This window comes from Salmo salar, chromosome 01 (genome assembly GCF_965601325.2).
Source record: "Salmo salar chromosome 01, fSalSal1, whole genome shotgun sequence".
NCBI lineage: Eukaryota > Metazoa > Chordata > Actinopteri > Salmoniformes > Salmonidae > Salmo > Salmo salar.
Genome location: NC_138291.1, coordinates 53,877,359 through 53,901,458, shown reverse-complemented (window position 1 = coordinate 53,901,458; position 24,100 = coordinate 53,877,359). Strand labels below are relative to the sequence as shown.

Below are 24,100 nucleotides of genomic sequence, written 5' to 3'. Positions count from 1 at the left end.
TGGTCAGTCTTGTTCTACTGCAGTGGAGGTGGGTAGTGGGGAAGTGGACTTACCATGTTGAAGGACTCTTTTCTATTCCACCAAACATCTATACGGTGCCCCATCCCCCACACACCCAACCCGCCTGCTCTCTAGGTGTGTATGACTCCCACCCTCCTCACAGATGTTTGTGATCATTTCAGGCAGTGGCCTGGATTTTCAGAGTTATAAGGCTTCTTCTTTCCTTTGCAGATGCAAGGACGGACACTCATTACTCTCTCCTGGCTTGTGTGGGTAATAATGTGTGCAGTAGTAGGAGAGGCTTAGCAGAGGCTGTATTGTGCTGTAGTAATAACCCTGAGGCTGACATTGTCAGGGTTAACATTCAATGCCAAATGTTGTCTGCCTGCACTATGATGTTTACAGTGCATTCAACATGTCCACGACCATTCATAGTCATATTCCAACTGGGTCATGTTTACAGGATGAGGACTGATAAGAGCTTTGAACCATGAATTCATAGTTCTGCTTTATCTTGGAATATGGCTTGTTTGTTTGTTTGTTTTGAAAAGTCTTTCCAAAAAAATCTATAATATTTTTCTTTGACTCCTCCTTTTCTATTCAGTGAAGGGGAGAGCATGAGAAGTGGCGTATCAGCAACCATCTGGCTTTATCTGGATTTGTCACGCACTCCAAGCTGGCTGTCTGGCTGCAAGCCTCTCACTCATCAAGTACAGGATCTTCCGGGCGATTATAAAACGTAACACAGAGAAAAGACTCACCTAAACACTTCCCCTTTGTTCCAACATTACATGGCTATGTGCCCATAATACAGTACCTTTGCTTGCTGAAATTAAAAAGTCATGCAACGTATCAGACACTGTATTTAGAACTCTGCTATTTCAGAAAATAGAACAACCTTTATTTTCTGAAACAATTCAACCTGTTATTTAAAAGTATGAAATCGCAAGTTAAGTTGGTACAGCATTCTCACTCACAGGTACAAGAAATATAGCATCTTACAAGGCACGCCTCAATATGTTAATACCCAAGAAACAACAATACCATGCACCCACTATTTTTTATTTATCCTTTATTTTACTCAGAAAGTCAGTTAAGAACAAGTTCTTATTTACAATGACGGCCTACCCCGGCCAAACCCTAAGGACGCTGGGCCAATTGTGCCCCGCCCTATGGGACTCCCAATCACTGGTTGTGATACAGCCTGGAATCAAACCAGGGTCTGTAGTGACGCCTCTAGCACTGAGATGCAGTGCCTTAGACCGCTGCGCCACTTGGGAGCCCACTAGTGGTGAAAAGGTTTTTGGCATTCCAAAGATACGGCACAGTACTGTATTTTGGGGGGTCGAATTACTGTACCATTCAAAATACAGCAATTATTTCCCTGCCCACAACATTTTCCCACAATGAACCATAATATACAGTATGCTGCAGTAAAAATGTACTGTTGATAATACAACACATTTCTGTATAATTTACAGGTTTCTGTTACAGTTCTCCCTTGCCTTGCCTATTGGAACAGAGTATGGATCTGGAACAAAATATAAGTTAATCAGCATTCAGAAGCACATAACTATTATGGCCTTATTCCAGTGTAGCTGTGATGGAAATAAGTTTAAATATGTATGTAAGTACAGGTATGCAAGTAGCCTACTTACTATTGCTAATTCTGTTTTTCAAAAGGAAACAGGGTAACGTAGTACTGCATAACTACATGTAACTACTAGTACTTCAAATCAAAGTTTATTTGTCACATGCGCCGAATACAACAGGTGTAGACCTTACAGTGATATGCTTACTTACAGGCTCTAACCAATAGTGGGAAAAAGGTATTAGGTGAACAATAGGTAGGTAAAGAAATAAAACAACAGTAAGACAGGCTATATACAGTAGCGAGGCTATAAAAGTAGCGAGGCTACATACAGACACCGGTTAGTCAGGCTGTTAGCCTGTTAGTAAGTACTAGTAAGTACAAGATGGTTACATTGGTAATTAGTTACTCAGGTATAAGTCTGACCACTTACTTGGTCCATCCAATCAGTGTAGTTATGGCACAGTTGAGGAAAGAAATTGAACTCTCCTTGGTTGATGATAATCGATTTTGTTCATTGGACCAAATCACATATTTTTGTTAATATTGCTACAAAAGTTATTACTACCAAAATGTGTTTTTTGTTAAATATCATATTATAATTGTGTTGCAGCTGGTTGCTTTGATTTTTTAAAGTTGATTCAACTTCAAATGTTTTACACTATATGCATATCAATAGCAGTAGCAGGTATAATAAGCTGAGTTTGCTGTTAAACTTTAGTGCATAATGCATATCTAATTTAGGAAAGGGCTGCTCATTTGAATTCCCTGTCTTATTTGGCTAGTGCCAAATATGTAAATTAAAATGTATCATATTGACCTTATTTAGAGATATATTCGGGACATAAAAGGTACACAAGGTACTTCTTGAGATGGTGGATGCAAGTGAAAAGACTGAATCAACTCCGGTCAGTATGTCAGAAAATATAGTAAATGAAGTGGCCAACAGGCTGTGTGAAAGAACAGACCATTGCCCGCACTGCAAGCTACTTCTGACACCAATGTAATGAAACAGGCAGGGAGCAGGCCTCGAACCCTCGACCTTCTAGCCTGAAGTCCAGCGCGCTATGACTGTGCCCCAAAAGCATGCTCGTGCGGCAGAGTCGATTTCCGCGCGTATAAACCCAGGGTCGTTACACTGTGTTATGTCAGCTTCCAGTAAAGGATATGCCAATACTTGTGCAAAACTTGATTTAAAAAAAACGATTAAAAAAAATGTGAGCCATAGTTATTTGCGTGATATCCTGTAAAACAAAGAAAATATAGATGTATGAAAAGAGCATGGGGATGTGTGAAACTCACTCCTCAGCCTGAAGTGTTCCCACTTGCGCTGCCGAATAGATGGCATTTCGGTGGCGTCGAATGGTAAGACCCTTCGCAAGTGATGGCAAATGTGCTCGCAAGGCAGGAGTCTTGGGTTCAAAGCCTAGGCGTGAGGCAGGAAGGGGTACTTGTTTAGCAAGCAGCGTGACATCCAGGGCCGGCTTTCCCGTTATTAGGCAAGATTCGGTGGTTGCCTATGGCGGCAACTGAATTTGGGGAGCCTGATCGACTACTTCACCGCCGGCGGTGTCCCAGCCACTGCTGCAGTTCCCACCACCACCCCATTCCTGCTTCTCACGAAGTTCGCTCCCACTATCCTATGGTGATATGCATGTTTTTACATGGGGTTATCAAATTGTGAAACATTAATTAAAATGAATCTGCCAATTAAACGATTGTATTGTTTTTTTTTAATGTTTGTGTGTAATGAAGATGATTAGTGATTAAGGCAGTAGCCTAACCTAGCTTGTTAACGTTAGCTAGCTACTAGTGTAAACGATTTCAGCTAAAAATGAAGCTACTGTATAGAGATTTGCAACCAGATTTGCTACCATGTCTAAGAGACAAAAACTACCAGGAAGCGAATATATAGTATATATTTGTTTAACTAATAAGAAAAGAGGCACAATCTCTAAGCCAAAGAGATTTGCTGCATGCAGCAATGTCCATCAGCCTGTGTGGAGAACAACAAGCCTCCAAGGACAGGCCATAAATTCACAGAGACAGACGAGCCCCCGTTCGCTGGTTCCAGCAGAGAAGAGGGCGAATCGGAGGAGTCCGAGCCATCCACTTCCCCGATGATGACAGCTCTCTGGGTGGACAACAACAGATTGTCGCACCAGTCGAGCCACACCTCCAAACAATGTCGGCAGAGACTCTACTATCTGGGAACCCAACTCAGATTTGTCGCGCCATGTCCCGGATGACAGTGGTGCTGCTGCTGCTTGTAAATCCGACTCCCAGACAACAACAAAAACATCTTTACGGGATATGTTAGTGCAGGCTGGGCCACATCAGGATAAGGAGTGGAATTTCCAAAGAGATGAGGGGCAACGAATATTTTCGGTGGCCCAATACAATAGGAGGATGGCGAACGGTGAGAGAGTGGCGTGACCATGGCTCGTTTATTCCAAGCAAAAACAATGCAGCTTTCTGGGGTTTTTTTTCACACGAGTACAAATCTACACTGGTCAGGGATGGAACCAGGGACTGGAAGAATCTGTGCCACCTCAGCTCGCATGAGAAGTCGCATGACCGCAAAGATATTTTCCAGAGGTGGAACGAGCTGGAGTGGTGTGCAAGCAAACTATTAATGCCCAAGCCCTACAGGCTGTTAACGGTGAGACTCCATTGGCAGCAGGGGCTGCAGAGGCCTTGATACGCATATTGGCCACCCAGAACACTGCGCTACGTGGGACCACCGGCAGGCTGAACGAGCCAAATAATGGGTACTTTCTGAAGTTTGTGGAAATGCTGTGTATCTTTGATTTGATTTCAGGACCCTGGACAGCTACCCAGAGAAAATATCGCCGACTGCAATGCCCGCAGAGGCCAGCCTAGGCGGGCCACGAAATGAAGAAATGCTGAAACTGATGTTGGACAATCAAATTCGATATGTAAATAAACAACATTTGTTAAGGCTGGGTCATTGACAGAAAGCTTATTTTACACTGCTCCAGCGAAACGAGGCCCGCCATGCATCTAGGAAGAGCTCAAATGATCTCTCTTTTTACAGTTCTACAGGAATATTAAATGATATGTTAAATACAAGTGTTATTTTTATTCTAATTGTAACAATTGTGGGGTCGTGCCATGTGTGATAACAGGTGGCATATTATTAGTAAGAAACTCGGTTTCCTACTATAGGCAGTTGGCTGCATAGTGATTTCAACATTGTAACTCTCCGATGCAGGGGTTAAAGTAAAATTCCTTTCTACCGGGTAAGGGACCTCATATGTGCACGTGCCCGCCAACATTTTTATGGCCCTAATCATAGAATTACATAAATAAATTGGAGCCTGTTTCGTCCTATTCAAAAACGGGGTAGGCCTACCTGTTTGACAAACACAATTATGCTATGCATAGATATCGGTATAGCCAAATCCTCCAATAACTGTCACATGCACTCCTTAAATACCTCCGTGTCTGGGAATGGCTTGGTGTGTTTGGGCTCAAATTGAGTGAGGGTATCCCATACCATTTGTTAAAGAAAAGGGCAAAAAGGATATATAGTTGTTTGCTTTATATTTTGAAATAAATGCATAAAAAGTATCCAGATTATATAAAAGTTTCTATGACAATGCTTAACTCTGTGATGCCTTATGGTAGAAACAAGCTTTAAAATGCCCGCGAAAGACACGACTTCCGATGCATATGGGGATATATTGATTCCTCTCTATGACATTCTGAAGCTGAGCTGCAGCCTATAATATTCAAGGAGACAAACAAATTGACGTTGCTATTCTGTCCCTAAAGTCTGTCGCTATTAATTGACATTTTCACTCTCTGAAAAGAGAAGATGTTTGTTTAAACCCAGGCAGCTTTTAGGGAAGCACTTCTGTTCTTGGGTTATGCAATGGAGGAGTAGCCAGCAGTTGAAGCTTATATTATTCTGCGTAGGTAGAGCTACGTGGGAAGGTAACTTTTGAAAGTGCCATGCTTAGATTCATAAGGATGTCTAAGATGTAATTATTTGCAAACAGCTGTTTGACATTAAGAATAAGGTAAGGATGTATATTTCTCTGTCCATTCTTCCCTGAAACTTCTATTTTCACTATCCTCTTTTTACAGCCCAACATTTTCTTTTGATTGGAAGATGTTTTTCCCCAATCAAAGCACACAAAAATGTACAAAAAAAACCCCGAATTTAATAGAGACATTGGTGATTTTATCAACGAAATCATATTAGGCTATGTTATTGACATTGAACTGATTATATAGCCTACTAACTCGATGTGTTAAACATTGTGTTTAATTTGTAGCGTAGGCCTATGAATTGGGCTGATATTATGTTCTGTTCCTCCTACTTTCAGGTGAGACATTTTTTTGCACAAGGCATAAACTATTGCCGACCACTGCTGTACATAGTTTAGCAGGGGTAGGAAGGGGTAGGCAGATTTTTGTCAGAACGTCCAGGGCCGTCCCTGGTGACATCCGTTACATTCAGATCATAAATACATTTATAATAACTATATAGTAGCTGATACCTGACGGCACATGAGGATGAACTGCAGCTAATTAATCTACTTCAGTGTTTTTTTCTTTCAAGCTTCATTTAGTGACTCGGATGGGGCCACAGTGTCTCCTGACCCCTCCTGTCTCAGCCTCCAGTATTTATGCTGCAGTAGTTTATGTGTCGGGGGGCTAGGGTCAGTCTGTCACATCTGGAGTATTTCTCTTGTCTTTTCCGGTGTCCTGTGTGAATTTAAATATGCTCTCTCTAATTGTCTCTTTCTTTCTTTCCTTCTCTCGGAGGACCTGAGCCCTAGGACCATGCCTCAGGACTACCTGGCTTGATGACTCCTTGCTGTCCCCAGTTCACCTGGCCGTGCTGCTGCTCCAGTTCCAACTGTTCTGCCTGCAGCTATGGAACCCTGACTTGTTCACCGGACGTGTTACCTGTCCCAGACCTGCTGTCCCAGACCTGCTGGAACCCTGACCTATTCACTGGACGTGCTACCTGTATCAGACCTGCTGTTTTCAACTCTCTAGAGACAGCAGGAGCGGTAGAGATACTCTCAAAGATCGGCTATGAAAACGCCAACTGACACTTACTCTTGTGTTACTGACTTGTTGCACCCTCGACAACTACTATGATTATTATTATTTGACCATGCTGGTCATTTATGAACATTTGAACATCTAGGCCATGTGCTGTTATTATCTCCACCCGGCACAGTCAGAAGAGGACTGGCCACCCCTCATAGCCTGGTTCCTCTCTAGGTTTCTTCCTAGGTTTTGGCCTTTCTAGGGAGTTTTTCCTAGCCACCGTGCTTCTACACCTGCATTGCTTGCTGTTTGGGGTTTTAGGCTGGGTTTCTGTACAGCACTTTGAGATATCAGTTGATGTAAGAAGGGCTATATAAATACATTTGATTTGTTTTGATTTGACTCTATTCTCAGTCTGATCTGGAGTTGCCCGTGTCCTACTGAGTCCCCCCATAGAGGGGCTTTTGACTAGCCTTCTCCAGGACTTCCATGCTGTCCCGTAGACTCACTGCTATGGAGAAGTTATTGGGCTTCAGGGTCAGTCCGTAGGTGTAGTCAATGGTGGGTGGCTTGTCCGGGTCGGGACTAAAGTGGGCCTGGTGCACCAGCAATGCTGTAAATAGGAACAGCTGCATCTTTGACAGTTCCTCTCCGATGCACCGCCGCTTTCCCAAGGAGAAGATGAGCACGCCGCTGGCCAGGTCTTTGTTCAGCGAGCCGTCCTGATCCAGGAAGCGCAGGGGGTCAAAGGTCTCCGGGTGAGTCCACTTGGTGGGGTCGTGGTTGCTGGACCACTGGTTGATGAAGATCACTGTGTCCTTGGGGATGGTGTAGCCCATGATGGTGGTGTCGGTGATGGTGCTGTGGGGGATGGTGAGCGGCACGAAGCTGGTAAAGCGCATCATTTCGTAGATGAAGGCCATCACGTAAGGCAACTGCGACTGGTCCTCGATGATGGGCAGATGGCTCCGGTCGACCACTTTGTCTACTTCCTCCTGGAGACGCAGCTGAATATGAGGAAACCTATAGGAAAAGGTCAAAGGTGAACACTCAGATCACAGGTAATTAAATCATTTCCTCAATAATTTCCTATTGAGAAGCTAACCTATATTTCAACACTGAGGGCATTCTCAATACAGTAGTGATAAATCATTTTTGGTGGGTAACTATGGGCAGCAGGTTACAGGTTATTTCCACATTTTGTTACATTACAGCCTTATTCTAAAATGGATTAAATAAATAAAAAATGTCCTCATTAATCTACAAACAATATCCCATAATGATAAAGCGAAAACATTTTTTTGAATTTTTTGCAAATTAAAAAAAGTACTCAGAATCAACATGGTAGGGATGAAAACAGAGCAAATGGAGGACACAGAAAGCACAGTATGTGGGTATGTGTGGGGGTATTGTGATGGAAGGTGGGGTATGTGTGGGTGTATTGTGATGGAAGGTGGGGTGTGTTTTTGTGTTTGGAAAAGTGTGGAGTTAAATGAGTGAAAAAGGAAATGGGTGCGAATACCAGAGACCATGTTTGTCTGCGAGCAAAGGTTGTGAGAGAGAGCTTTCAATTTTGTGCAGATATGGGATATAATTTTTTTAATAAATTATAAATACAGTTTCGTTTTTTATTGTTCTATCATGATGGAACGGTCCCCAACCCTATACCCTAGACATCCAACTGAGCGACCGATACATTAAGGAGAAGGCCTTACCTGTTTTATGGACCCACTAAAGTAGTACCAACCCATCAAGATTCTGGGCCTGCCTGGCAGAATGGGTCCTACAAAGCCCCCTGATGGGTGAGCATAATATACAAGGAATTTCTCAAAGCTGCTAATGAGAAACTTGACGACCTTGTACCTAGCCGGTGGGGATTCCGGTGGGGTGCCTCCACCCAGGTAGTGGCAGTGCTGGCAACAATAGCTGCAGTAACCCATGGGGAGTTTTATTTATTTATATATATATATATAAATATATATATGTTTTGATAACTATATATAAAACAAATCGAGGTGAGGGCGTTGGAAATGCTTTTGGCGGTTGATCTACTTCTGTTCTGTGGGTGGTACTGTGTGCTCTTTCGAAGGATGGGTCCCGGTCTCTCGGGGCCCTGGGATCTGGTAGGACAGAGGTGGTTTGCCGGTGGGGGGTGGGGGGGTTATCTTTAAAAATTGGACTCATCAGACCAAAGGACAGATTTCCACTGGTCTAATTTCCATTGCTCGTGTTTCTTGGCCCAAGCAAGTCTCTTCTTAGTATTGGTGTCCTTTAGTAGTGGTTTCTTTGCAACAATTTGACCATGAAGGCTTGATTCACGAAGTCTTCTTTGAACAGCTGATGTCGAGATGTGTCTGTTACTTGAACTCTGGCAAGCATTTATTTGTGCTGCAAGTTGTGAGGCTGGTAACTCTAATGAACTTATCCTCTGCAGCAGAGGTTACTCTGGGTCTTGCTTTCCTGTGGCGGTCCTCATGAGAGCCAGTTAAATTATGCGCTTGATAGTTTTTGCCACTTCACTTTTTAAAATTATTATTATTATTATTATTTCACCTTTATTTAACCAGGTAGGCTAGTTGAGAACAAGTTCTCATTTTCAACTGCGACCTGGCCAAGATAAAGCAAAGCAGTGCGACACAAACAACAACGCAGAGTTACACATGGAATAAACAAACATGTAGTCAATAATACAATAGTGATCTGTGAGCTGCTCTGACAGCTGGTGCTTAAAGTTAGTGAGGGAGATATGAGTCTCCAGCTTCAGTGATTTTTGCAGTTCATTCCAGTCATTGGCAGCAGAGAACTGGAAGGAAAGGCGGCCAAAGGAGGAATTGGCTTTGGGGGTGACCAGTGAGATATACCTGCTGGAGCGCGTGCTACGAGTGGGAGCTGCTATGGTGACCAGTGAGCTGAGATAAGGCGGGGCTTTACCTAGCAGAGACTTGTAGATAACCTGTAGCCAGTGGGTTTGGCGATGAGTATGAAGCGAGGGCCAGCCAACGAGAGCGTACAGGTCGCAATGGTGGGTAGTGTATGGGGCTTTGGTGACAAAACGGATGGCACTGTGATAGACTGCATCCAGTTTGTTGAGTAGAGTATTGGAGGCTATTTTATAGATGACATCGCCGAAGTCAAGGATCGGTAGGATGGTCAGTTTTACGACGGTATGTTTGGCAGCATGAGTGAAGGATGATTTGTTGCTATATACGAAACCGATTCTAGATTTAATTTTGGATTGGAGATGCTTAATGTGAGTCTGGAAGGAGAGTTTACAGTCTAACCAGACACCTAGGTATTTGTAGTTGTCCACATATTCTAAGTCAGAACCTTCCAGAGTAGTGATGCTGGACGGGCTGGCAGGTGTGGGCAGCGATCGGTTGAAGAGCATGCATTTAGTTGTACTTGCATTAAAGAGCAGTTGGAGGCCACGGAAAGAGAGTTGTATGGCATTGAAGCTCGTCTGGAGGTTAGTTAACACAGTGTCCAAAGAAGGGCCAGAAGTATACAGAATGGTGTCGTCTGTGTAGAGGTGGATCAGAAAATCACCTGCAGCAAGAGCTCATCATTGATATATACAGAGAAAAGAGTCGGCCCGAGAATTGAACCCTGTGGCACCCCCATAGAGACTGCCAGAGGTCCGGACAACAGGCCCTCTGATTTGACACACTGAACTCTGTCTGAGAAGTAGTTGGTGAACAAGACGAGGCAGTCATTTGAGAAACCAAGGCTGTTGAGTCTGCCAATAAGAATGTGATGATTGACAGAGTCGAAAGCCTTGGACAGGTCGATGAATGCAGATGCACAGTATTGTCTCTTATCGATGGCGGTTATGATATCGTTTAAAACCTTGAGCATGGCTGAGGTGCACCCTTGACCAGCTCGGAAACCAGATTGCATAGCGGAGAAGGTTCGGTGGGATTCGAAATGGTCGGTGATCTGTTTGGTAATTTGGCTTTAGACCTTAGAAAGGCAGGGTAGGATAGATATAGGTCTGTAGCAGTTTGGGTCTAGTGTCTCCCCCTTTGAAGAGGGGGATGACCGCGGCAGCTTTCCAATCTTTGGGGATCTCAGACGATACGAAAGAGAGGTTGAATGGACTAGTAATAGAGGTTGCAACTATTTTGGCGGATAATTTTAGAAAGAGAGGGTCCAGTTTGTCTAGCCCGGCTGATTTGTAGGGGTCCAGATTTTGCAGCTCTTTCAGAACATCAGCTATCTGGATTTGGGTGAAGGAAAACTGGGGGAGGCATGGGCAAGTTGCTGAGGAGGGTTCAGGGCTGTTGACCGGGGTAGAGGTAGCCAGGTGGAAAGCATGGCCAGCCGTAGAAAAATGCTTATTGAAATTCTCAATTACCATGGATTTATCGGTGGTGACAGTGTTTCCTAGCCTCAGTGCACTGGGCAGCTGGGAGGAGGTGATATTATTCTCCATGAACTTTACAGTGTCCCAGAACCTTTTGGAGTTTGTGCTACAGGATGCAAATTTCTGTTTGATAAAGCTAGCCTTTGCTTTCCTAACTGCCTGAGTATATTGGTTCCTAACTTCCCTGAAAAGTTGCACATCGCGGGGGCTATTCGATGCTAATGCAGTACGCCACAGGATGTTTTTGTGCTGGTCATGGGCAGTCAGGTCTGGAGTGAACCAAGGGCAATATCTGTTCCTGTTCCTACTTGAAGAAAGTAATGATGGACTGTAATTTTTCTTTGCTTATTTGAGCTGTTCTTACCATAATATGGACATAATATAGAGCTATCTTCTGTATACCACCTCTACCTTGTCACAACACAACTGATTGGCTCAAATACATTAAGGAAAGAAATTCCACAAAGGCACACATGTTAATTGAAATGCATTCCAAGTGACTACCTCCTGAAGCTGGTTGAGAGAATGCCAAGTATGTGCAAAGCTGTCATCAAGGCAAAGGGTGGCTACTTTGAAGAATCTCAAATATAAAATATATTTTTATTTGTTTAACACTTTTTTGGTTTCTACATGATTCCATATGTGTTATTTCATAGTTTTGATGTCTTCAATATTATTATACGATGTAGAAAACAGTAAAAATACAGAAAATCCCTGTAATGAGTAGGTGTGCCCAAACCTTTGACTGGTACATATAATAATTGATCAAACCTACAAGCAATGCAAAACTCTATTATTATGGTGGGAGATTATAATACGTTTTTAAATACCTCAATGGACCATAAAGGAAATCACACTACAAACTATCCCCTTCGTTCACTTATGGAAATCCCAAATGTCATGGACATATAGGAACTAGTGGATATATGGAGGCTTAAATATCCTGACCTAGTGAGATATACAGCTGAAGTCGGAAGTTTACATACACTTAGGTTGGAGTCATTAAAACTAGTTTTTCAAACACTCCACAAATTTCGTGTTAACAAACTATACTTTTGGCAATTCGGTTAGGACATCTACTTTGTGCATGGCAATGTAATTTTTACAACAATTGTTTACAGGCATATTATTTCACTTATAATTCACTGTATCACAATTCCAGTGGGTCAAGTTTACATATACTAAGTTGACTGTGCCTTTAAATGTCTAGGAAAATTCCAGAAAATGATGTCATGGCTTTAGAAGCTTCTGATTGGCTAATTGACATCATTTGAGTCAATTGGAGGTGTACCTGTGGATGTATTTCAAGGCCTACCTTCAAACTCAGTGCCTCTTTGCTTGACATCATGGGAAAATCAAAAGAAATCAGCCAAGACCTCAGAAAAAACATTGTAGACCTCCACAAGTCTGGTTCATCCTTGGGAGCAATTTCCAAACACCTGAAGGTACCACGTTCATCTGTACAAACAATAGTACGCAAGTATAAACACCACAGGACCATGCAGCCGTCCTACCGCTCAGGAAGGAGACGCATTCTGTCTCCTAGAGATGAACGTACTTTGGTGTGAAAAGTGCAAATCAATCCCAGAACAACAGCAAAGGACCTTGTGAAAATGCTGGAGGAAACAGGTACAAAAGTATCTATATCCACCATAAAATGGGTCCTATATCGACGTAACCTGAAAGGCCACTCAGCAAGGAAGAAGGCACTGCTCCAAAACCACCATAAAAAAGCCAGACTACGCTTTGCAACTGCACATGGGGACAAAGATTGTACCTTTTGGAGAAATGTCCTCTGGTCTGATGAAACAAAAATAGAACTGTTTGGCCATAATGACTATCGTTATGTTTGGAGGAAAAAGGGGGAGGCTTGCAAGCCGAACACCACCATCCCAACCGTGAAGCATGGGGGTGGCAGCATCATGTTGTGGGGGTGATTTGCTGCAGGAGGGACTGGTACACATCACATAATAGATGGCATCACAAGGTAGAAAAATTATGTGGATATATTGAAGCAACATCTCAAGACATCAGTCAGGAAGTTAAAGCTTGGTTGCAAATGGGTCTTCCAAATGGACAAGCATACTTCCAAAGTTGTGGCAAAATGGCTTAAGGACAGCAAAGTCAAGGTATTGGAGTGGCCATCACAAAGCCCTGACCTCATCCTATAGAACATTTGTGGGCAGAACTGAAAAAGCGTGTGCGAGCAAGGAGGCCTTCAAACCTGACTCCGTTACACCAGCTCTGTCAGGAGGAATGGGCCAAAATTCACCCAACTTATTGTGGGAAGCTTGTGGAAGGCTACCTGAAATGTTTGACCCAAGTAATGCAATTTAAAGGCAATGCTACCAAATACTAATTGAGTGTATGTAAACTTCTGACCCACTGGGAATGTGATGAAAGAAATAAAAGCTGAAATAAGTCATTCTCTCTACTATTATTCTGACATTTCACATTCTTAAAATAAGGTGGTGATCCTAACTGAGCTAAGACAGGGAATTTTTACTAGGATTAAATGTCAGGAATTGTGAAAAACTGAGTTTAAATGTATTTGGCTAAGGTGTATGTAAACTTCTGAATTCAACTGTACATGGCGGAGGCTCAATCAACCTTGCCGTCTTGACCACTTTCTTATGTCATTCTTACTGGCACCAAAAGTTTAAAAAGTGTTGATAGGGGACAAAATCCAGTCGGACCATCAAATAATTGACATATACAATATTACTCTTACAGAATTTCCACGTGGGCAAGGATATTGGAAATGTAATCAAAGCTTGTTGGATGATAACTTGTTTTTAACTAGGACAGACTTTTACGGACATAACATAGGTACAGCAGATCCCCTTATTGTATGGGACACTTTTAAATGTGCCTTTAGAGGCCATGCAATTCAGTACTTGTATCTAAAACAAAAGCAATTTTGGTCAAGAGTCCATATTAATAAAGGAAATGGAAGAACTAATAGTACACATAGATACACTAGCAATAAAAACTGTACTATAGAGGTAGAGAATAAGTTACAAGAAAAACTAAAAGAAATGGAGGAACTTATTCAAGAAAGATCAACTGTAATATATTATAAAAATAAAGCGAACTGGATGGAACATGGGGTAAAAATAACCAAAACATTTTTTAATCTTCAACATAGAAATACTACCAAAAATAATTTACTGAAACTTGTGACAAATGATGGAGTCCCCCATGATTTACCAAGCAATATTTTGAAAGAGGAAGCAAAGTACTTTAAGCACATTTTTATTTCAGTCTCCTCCACTAACCGAAGATAACTGTATGGATTTTATTTATTTTAATAATGCAAAATTAACAGCTATACAGAAAGACTCATGTGAAGGCCAAATTACAGAGGAGGAACTTCTTGATGCAATTCAATAATTTAAAATCTGGGAAAACTCCAGGGTTGGATGGCATACCTGTGGAGGTATACAAAACCTTTTTTGATATACTCAGAGGACTGTTATTAGCAAGTTTTAACCACTGCTAAAAAAAATACTCAACAAGAAGTTCTGATTTCATTATTACTGAAAATCCGGTCCATTTAAAAAATTGGAGGCCCCTTCAGTGTTGTGATGCAAAAATTCTTGCAATATGCGTAGCACATAGAATTTAAAAAGGTATTGTCAGATATTATTTAACCCAATCAGACAGGTGTTTTTAAATGGACGATACATTTGAGATAATATAATATAAATCCTGGAAAAAATAGAATACTATAAAAAAATTGGGAAACCAGGCCTGGTTTTCATAGCTGACACTGAAAAGGATTTTGATAAAGTACGACCGGAATGCCTTGAATATATGCCTGGGATATTTCAATTTTAGAGAATCTGTTATAAATGGGTTGAAGTTCGGTCATGATTGGGAGTCCCATAGGGTGGTGCGCAATTGTCTCAGCGTCGTCCAGGTTTGGCTGGGGCAGGCCATCATTGTAAATAAGAATTTGTTCTTAACTGACTTGCCTAGTTGAATAAAGGTTAAATAAATAAATAATAATAATAATAAGTATTGTAACCCTAGGTGTAAAATAGTAAATAATGTCTACTTCTCTCAAAGTATTAAACTGTCAAGAGGAGTAAAACAAGGTTGTCCATTATCGTCATATCTATTTATTATGGCCATCTAAATGTTAGCTATTAAAATCAGATCCAACAATAATATCAAGGGGTTAGAAATCAATGCCTTAAAAACAAAGTTGTCATTGTATGCTGATGATTCATGCTTTTTTTAAATCCACAATTTGGATCCCTCCACAGCCTCATAGATGATCTAGAAACTCTTTAGTCATATTTGTCTAACTCTTTAGTCATATTCCACTTGACCTACACTACCGTTCAAAAGTTTGGGGTCACTTAGAAATGTCCTTGTTTTTGAAAGTAAAGCAAATTGTTGGTATATTAAAATAACATCAACTTGATCAGAAATACAGTGTAGACATTGTTAATGTTGTAAATGACGGTTGCTGGAAACGGCAGATTTTTTATGGAATATCTACATAGGCCTACAGAGGCCCATTATCAGCAACCATCACTCCTGTGTTCCAATGGCATGTTGTGTTAGCTAATCCAAGTTTATCATTTTAAAAGGCTAATTGATCATTAGAAAACCCTTTTGCAATTATGTTAGCACAGCTGAAAACTGTTGTCCTGATTAAAGAAGCAATAAAACGGGCTTTCTTTAGACAAGTTGACTATCTGGAGCATCAGCATTTGTGGGTTTGATTACAGGCTCAAAATGGCTAGAAACAAAGATCTTTCTTCTAACTCGTCAGTCTATTCTTGTTCTGAGAAAGGAAGGCTATTCCATGCGAGAAAATGCCAAGAAACTGAAGATCTCGTACAATGCTGTGTACTACTCCCTTCACAGAACAGCGCAAACTGGCTCTAACCAGAATAGAAAGAGGAGTAGGAGGCCCCGGTGCACAACTGAGCAAGAGGACAAGTACATTAGAGTGTCTAGTTTGAGAAACAGACACCTCACATGTCCTCAACCTGCAGCTTCATTAAATAGTACCCGCAAAACACCACTGTGGCCTTCCGGAGGACTTCGTCTCCACCTGTGGTTCCCAATTCACGTCACGTGTATGGAGAGCCTTCATGGAGAAGCTGGGGGTCACGTTCAGCATCACATCCGGGTAGCGGCCTCAGTCCAACGTACAGGTGGAAAGGACCAACCAGGAGCTGGGGAGGTTGCTGAGGAGTCACAGTCAGGACCGGCAGAGGAAGTAGGCCCAGTACCAGCAGAGTACACCCAGAACTTACTTTGTCACTCCTCCACGGGGTTGTCTCCCTTCCAGTGCATCCAGGGGTACCAGTCTGGCTCCATGGACCCTGAGCCAAACTGAAGCCCCTGCGATGGATGAGTGGTTCCGGTGCGCAGGGGAGGTTTGGGATGTTTCCCACATGAGGTTCCAACGCGCTGTCCAGCACCAGAAGGAGCAGGCGGACTTCCACCCCAGTTAGGCACCCATTTTCAATCCTGGTGAACGCTTCTGGCTCTCCACAAGAAACCTCCCGCTCCTACCTGCCCTGCTGGAAGCTGAGCCCCCAGTTCGTGGGGCCATTCAAAGTCCTCCAGAGGGTCAATGAGGTAACTTACCAATTACCGGATCTCACCCTCTTTTCACGTTTCCCTCCTCAGACCGGTGGTTCCTGGTCCCCTGGCAACACCCCTCCGCCTCCCCTGAACATCGAGGGTAGTCCCACATATGCCGTCAGTTCCCTCCTGAATGCCAGATGTTGTGGAGGTAGGTTACAGTACCTGGTGGACTGGGAGGGGTGCGGTCCAGAGGAGCGGTTTTGGGTTCCGGTGGATGACATTCTAGATCCCAACATCATCAGAGATTTCCACCTTCGCCGTCCAGACCGGCCTGCTCCTCGTCCTTGGGGCCGTCTTCCTGGCCGGCGTTGTCCTTCGGCTGGACCCGCGTGTTGGGGGGTTGGGGGGGAGTACTGTCACATCCACTCCTGCTCCCCCTGTCCAGCACTCGACGTCACCGGTCTACTAACCACCGGTCCTGGCAACCCATCCTTACGCACACCTGGCAAACCATCCTTATGCACAACTGGCAACCGTCATTACGCACACCTGCGCCTCATTAGGCACACCTGGACTTCATCACCTCCCTGATTACTTCCCCTATATATAGCACTCCGTTGTTATCACCCACCAGGCAATTTTGTTCATGTTTCCATGTTTAGACGCTTTTCTTGTTTTGTATCGTTCATGTTCTTCATTATTAAACTCACTAACTGCACTTGCTTCCTGACTCCCTGCGTCTACGTTACACACCTCATGTTCAAGAATGGTCTTTTTCCCTTTATTCAGATTACAACCTCCAAAATATCATTATTTTCAAAACAAGCCATAGAAAGTTGGTTGCAATTTCAGTTTAATCCATCAGAAAAGACAGAACAAATAATACAGAAAATATTGTGGTTAAACTAATTGATAAAAAAAATATTATTTAAAAAAAGAAAAATGTTAAAGGTATAATCTTTGTAAATTATATCACAAATAGGACTGGTGGAGTTATGTCACACACGCAGCTAACAAAAATATATGGAAATGTCTGCGCTACCCAAAATTACAACCAACTAATTGCAGCATTGCCACAAAAATTGGAAGAGGCAATTGGAAGCGGGAAAAAGTAAGGAACTTGTCTGTTAGTCCTGCATTAAAGATTAAAGATTTTCAAAGAAAATAGTGATAAATAAAAAAGTATACCAGTTTCATTTAAGGACCAAAAAAATTGACAGAGGTACCATATAGAATGCAAAATAGTTGGGAAGAGATTTTCGATGTACCGATTCCATGGCACATGGTTTATGAATTGATACGCAAAACAACGGCAGATTCAAAACTTAGAATCAAAATTGGTAAAAGAAAATTGTGATGAATAAAAAAGTATACCAGTTTTGTTTAAGGACCATAAAATTGACAGAGGTGCTACATACTGTAGAATGCAAAATAGTTGGGAAGAGATTTTCGATGTACCGATTCCATGGCACATGGTTTATGAACTGATATGCAAAACAAAGCCGGATTCAAAACGTTCAATTTTTCAATTTAAATTATTATACAATATTCTTCCAACCAATAGAATGTTATATATTTGGGGGATACAACCATCCCAACTCTGCAGATTTTGGTGCGAAGAGATAATTTGTTTTGGTACTGTCCATATGTAGCTTGTTTTCGGTCGCAGGTCCATGAATGGTTGAAGAAGTGCAACATTTACCTGGAGCTAACTCTGCAGATAGCACTCCTGGGGGATTTGAAAAGTCATAGTCAATCAATCAATAATATAATACTACTTTTAGCAAAACGACGTGACGGTCGTTTTTCCATTGTTTATTATTTTGTTTAAGTGTTCAGATTTAAAATAAATATCAAGATGAACACATACCACGCTGCACCTTGGTCTACTCCTTTTTACGATCGTTACAGAAGATCCCACCACCAAAGGACCAAGCAGCGTGGGCAGGATGACTGGACCTGGGAGGAAATCCTGGATGGGGCAGGACCCTGGACAAGGCCTGGGGAGTATCGCAATCCACAAGAGGAGATAAAGACAGCGACAGCGGAACGGCGATACTGGGAGGAACAGGCAAGGCAACAACGGAAGCCCGAGAGGCAGCGGCAAAAAACTAAATTGGGGGGGGGGGGGGGGCACACGGGGAGATTGGCGAAGTCGGGGTTGAGACCTGAGCCAACTCCCCGTGCTTACCGTGGGGAGCAAGTGACCGAGCAAGCACCGTGTTATGCGGTGATGAGCATTGTGTCGCCAGTGCGCACTCACAGCCCGGTGTGCTCGGTGCAGGCTCCTCACTGTTGCTGTGCTAGAGTTGGCCGTCAGTCAGGAAGAAGTGTGCCGGCTCAGCGTTCCTGGTCTCCAGTGCGTCTCTTTCGGCCCAGGTTATCCTGCGCCAGCTCTACGCACGCTACCCCCCGTTCACCAGCACAGCCCAGTTCGTTCTGTGCCAGTGCTCCGCCCTTGGTGGGCTAAAATAACCATCCAGCCAGGACGGGGTGTGCCAGCGCTAAGCTCCAGACCTCCAGTGCGCCTCCACGGCCCAGTATACCCTGTGCCTGCTCTGCGCACACAGTCTCCTGTGCGACTCCCCAGTCCGGTGAGACCGGTTCCAGCTTCACGTAGGAAGCCTCCAGTGATGATCAATGTTCCGAAGCCTCCAGTGATGATCCATGGCACGAAGCCTCCAGTGATGATTCATGGCCCGGAGCCTGTAGGGATGATCCATGGCACGAAGCCTCCAGTGATGATCCATGGCCCGGAGTCTGTAGGGATGATCCATGGCACGAAGCCTCCAGTAATAATCCATAGCCCGGAGCCTGTGGGGATAATCCATGGCAAGAAGCCTGTAGGGATGATCCATGGCCCGGAGCCTCCAGTGATAATTCATGGCCCGGAGCCTCCAGTGATGAGCCATGGCACAAAGCCTCCAGTGATGATCCATGGCGCGGAACCTGTAGTGATGATCCATGGCACGAAGCCTGCAGCGACGGTCCCCAGTCCGGAACTTACAGCGACGCTCTCCAGTCCGGAGCCTTCAGCGATGCCCTCCAGTCCGGAGCCTCCAGCGACGCTCCCCAGTCCGGAGCCTCCAGCGACGCTCCCCAGTCCGAAGCCTCCAGCGACGCTCCCCAGCCCGAAGCCTCCAGCGACGCTCCCCAGCCCGGAGTCTTCAGCGACGGCCTGCAGCCCGGAGTCTTCAGCGACGGCCAGGTATGGTTTCCAATCAGAGGCAGCTGCCTATCGTTGTCTCTGATTGGGAACCATACTTAGGCAGCCCTTTTCCCTCCTTGAGTTGTGGGATCTTATTTTTGTACTGCTTTGTAAAGCCTGCAAGACGTGACGGTCGTTTTTCCATTGTTTATTATTTTGTTTAAGTGTTCAGATTTAAAATAAATATCAAGATGAACACATACCACGCTGCACCTTGGTCTACTCCTTTTGGCGGTCGTTACAGCTGTAGCGTAACAAAATGTGGAAAAAGTCAAGAGGTCTGAATACTTTCCGAATGCACTGTAATTGCAGAGAAGCCGGTGTTTTGAGGATATATTTGCATGGCTGTTGTTAGGCCGGCAAGCCGTGCCAATATATCCTCCAATGACACCTTCGAGGGCATTATCACTATTAAACATGGGTTACCAACATATTCAGATAATGATTGACATATTTTAATTAAAAACTTTATTTTGATGAATTTATTCATACTATTTCATCATTCCATGATATGTAGTCCCAACACTAATCTGGGGTTGCTACCCAAGCCGGCTGGTCATTTGTTCTATTGGTTCGGTTGCCAGAGAGGATACCCAGTTGTTCAGTCTTTTTGCTCTGTATTTATGGACGCGACTCAGTCGTTAGTTTTGAATGTCCCATTTCCATACTGGCTGGCAACGTTCTTATCCCTTACTTTCTACCCAGCTAGCAATGAGGAATTGGCCCAGTTGCGGCACTCTTCCGGGGGGACGGAACTGATTGAATCGGCCCGGAATCCTATCCATAAGTAATACCAAAGATGTTCTAATCATCTATCTGTGGTAATACTGCCAAAGGCGGCCCAGACTCGGGCCACCAGACGTCGGCAGAGTCTGACTCTCAGCGGAGTGCCCCGACTCTCAGCCCGAATCGGCCCAGATCCACTGTGCTAGCTGGGTAGCTAGCCAACTACGGCTAATTTACAGTCACGTCAAAAATGCAGCCAGAATAACAGAAAAGTAGCTGCATTTTTATTTGTTTAACTGTTTTCTAGAGACATTTATTTGGATACATCCATAACAATGAGCTGAGGCACGATTTCGCCTGGCATAGAAAATGTGCTCTCTCTTCAGGACAAATCTCCGCTGTTGAAAACGAAATGTTAGTCTAAAACAAATGTGCGATAATATCTAGATGCTTTTTATAGTGGAGATCAAGTTTATTCATTTCTTGTCTGGGCTGATGAGACAGTGGAATGCGCAGTCAGATGGAACAGAGTAAATGGGCATTTTAATGTCATATCTTTAGCCGGTGGTAATTTGTGGAATAGACACCGACTGAAATGCGCTTTTAACTAGCATTCAGGATTAGACCCACCACTTGTATAATTAAGTGATAATGCCCGATTGTTAGTCATGAGACTAAATCATTTCGTGCCAATATATCCTTCAAACACTGGCTTCGAGGGCATTATCACTTTTATTTACTTTTTATATAACCTTTACTTTATCAGGGAGTCATACTGAGACCAATGTGTCTTTTACAGATGAGCCCTAAATTACAGAAATTACAGAAAATGCAGACATCAAAATATAAATAAAACAAAACACATTCATTACTAATAAGGTCCTCTATCAGCTTCAGCCGAGCCCTCATTTTAGGCTGCCAATACCTGCCTGGGCCCTTCTGATATTTAATACTATTACGTAACGTCATAGTTCTGCTACTGAAGTGCCGAATTCAAGAGCAAGTACAGTACCCTGCCAACAATGAAAGAGCAGAGCAGAACTGCTCTTTCGTTTTTTTATGTTGATTGTGAGATGGTGGCATACTAGGAGATTAAGTAATTTTCCCAGTAAAAAATAGCTTTCTCCACTTTAGACATAGGTTTTCTCCACTTTACGCATATCATTTATTCACTTTACATGTAGGTCTTTCTCAATTTTACACATAGGCGATTGTTAACAGAACATATGGGGGAAAAAAATTGTACTTTAATTTCACTTTAGCTGATTCAAAATGAATATGTATTACCTCACAAGTATCAGAATGATCCACTGGAGTGCAGTAGATAGTGTGTCTTGGCTTGCTCCAAAAATATCACCGATAGTGGGTGGCACATAATCTTTGCCTGGTGAGACCCTTGGTGAGCTGTCCTGAGAATGGTCCAATGCCATGATGAAAGCATCTGTCATGTCCCGGATGGTGCTTGACTGAATGGTCTTTCGATGCTCGACAACTTTATTAAGGATAAATTTACTGAACTCCTGGTTGAGTTCTTTAAAGTTTTCAAACATGTTTTTTATTGGGTTGGGGAAATACTGGAGCCAAGGCATAACATCCACGATGCTTCCAGCTCCCACTGTTTGGGTGAATTGATAATTTCGTCCCACCACTTGAGCAAACTCTGCGTCGTCGTATGAATACCTCTTTCCAAAGCACACGGCGGTCATTACGTTAGCGGTTGATACCACCAAGTATGTCATCGGCTGGAAATATTGGTGCTCTTTAGTTTTTACCAGGAAAATATGGAGCAGCTCCCTTACTTCGCAGAAAACATGGTTTTCGAAGGCCTTTTTGGTGTGCATGTTGCCGGTAGAAAACATCCGAACAGTAGATTGGGCCACTTTTCGATGCACTTTCCACCATTCGCTAAATGTACCAAAAGCAATGCCATCGCCATTGGAAACGTATTGAAACGAGGCAAAGTCAGGTCTGCCTGCGAAATCAAATCCCTTTTTGATGAGCGCCTGCCTGATTGCGTCGCAATTCAGTACCACAACGTCCCGGCAGCCGAGTTTGATTTGAAAGACATCCCCATATTTCCGTGACATGCGAGAGAAATAGAGGTGAGGAGTGTTGCCAAGCTCTACAGCGTTCCCAATGACCGGCCAAGCGAACGGTCCAGGCGGGCTGTGTACTTCCCAGTTCCGCCTGATCCTGCGCCACAGGAGCATGGCAAAGAGAAAAGTCAAAGACGCCAATAGTAGGCCTATACTCCTTGGCAATGGCCGGGTCATCTCCTCGAATATAACTTTCAAGTCCATTATGGAGCCTAGAGAAAGCAATAAGTTAGTTTTATCTAAATTATTTATTGATTATAGGGCAAAATACAAGTAAATTCAAGAATCATTATTTTGAGACACAAATATAGTCTAGCGGAAATATTACAGAGCAAAATATGGCACAAAATGTAATGAGTCAAATACCGGGAATGAATAAGCACCACCTTGCAGTTCATTTGTTGTTTCTTCTAAGAAAGTAACAGCCTGATGTTAATTGTAATTTGTCTGTTACTAATGTTTGGCTGAATAAGCTCCTATCCCGTCGATGCAGATTGTCAGGCTACGTTTTAATGCAAACGCAAGAAGCGCGCTAATTAGGTCTCACTTATTTATATAGCGGATCCAGCTTGAAAGTAAGAATTATTGAAGAATGAAATCCGCAAAACCTGCGCCATAGACATAAAATATATGCGGTTATTATGTCCAGTAACTTCATTTATATTATCGTGCAGTTCCAGACCTTCCACTCTCCACATGTGAATAGCCTTCTGTTGTTCCAAGTTATGATTTATCTTAAACAGAAGTGTCAAATAGCATCATAGGTCGTCAGCGTCTGACTCGTGGTTTATTGTAGAGCTGTCATCTCCCCTCCCTCCCCTCTCTCTCTCCCTCTCTGTCTGTCTCTCCGACACACCAACTCGTGTTCCCCAACTGGCAGCCGGCGGGCCGAATTTGGCCTGCGGGAGGTTTCACTTTGGCCCCCCAAGTTTTCTGAGCTAAAATAAATAAACTGTTTACTGTTTATTATATAATAATAATAATTGTTAAACATAAAAGACTGTAAAAACACCAGGAAATCAGCTCAAGTCATTTTAATTTTGGAAATCTGTTCTCAAGGATTCCCACACATGCTAGAGAGAAACATGTGAACATATACAAATGTATGCAAGGTTTGAAATGATTATGGTTTAGTCAAATATGATATCTCTTTGGGATTCTTGCTGTCAAATTTCAGTCTACAAATGATTTGTAATTATGTCCCGGCCCCCGACCATCCGCTCAAGAAAAAAATCGTCCCGCTGCTGAATGTAGTTCATGATCCACAACCATAATGAAATATCATTATTTTTTTTAAATGATAGTTAGTGTCTGATGAAATCTATTGTTTATTCAAATTCAACAGCATTCAATATCTTATCATGCAGCAAATGAGAGAGGACTTATTTAATTTGAACTGTGTTGAATTTACGCAAATAAAGCTTGGGTGTAGGGGCCTACTCACCCATTCTTTCAAATGATCTGATATTGTAATTTATTAAGAATTTCAAACGAATTTGTGTCATTTACAGTTGAGCTAAATTTTAATTTTT

At 43.0% G+C, this 24,100-nt stretch overlaps 1 protein-coding gene across 1 annotated transcript; it reads right to left on the bottom strand.

Moving 5' to 3' along the window:
• Window positions 1-852: 852 nt before the first annotated feature.
• LOC106604807 (cytochrome P450 1B1) lies at window positions 853-23,368 on the bottom strand. The gene is made up of 2 exons (XM_082975167.1): window positions 21,760-23,368; window positions 853-7,645 (listed from the first exon to the last, which is right to left on the bottom strand). The coding sequence occupies exons 1-2, from the start codon at window positions 22,770-22,772 to the stop codon at window positions 7,060-7,062; spliced, it is 1,599 nt and encodes a 532-aa protein (XP_082831293.1). The 5' UTR covers window positions 22,773-23,368; the 3' UTR covers window positions 853-7,059.
• Window positions 23,369-24,100: the final 732 nt, after the last annotated feature.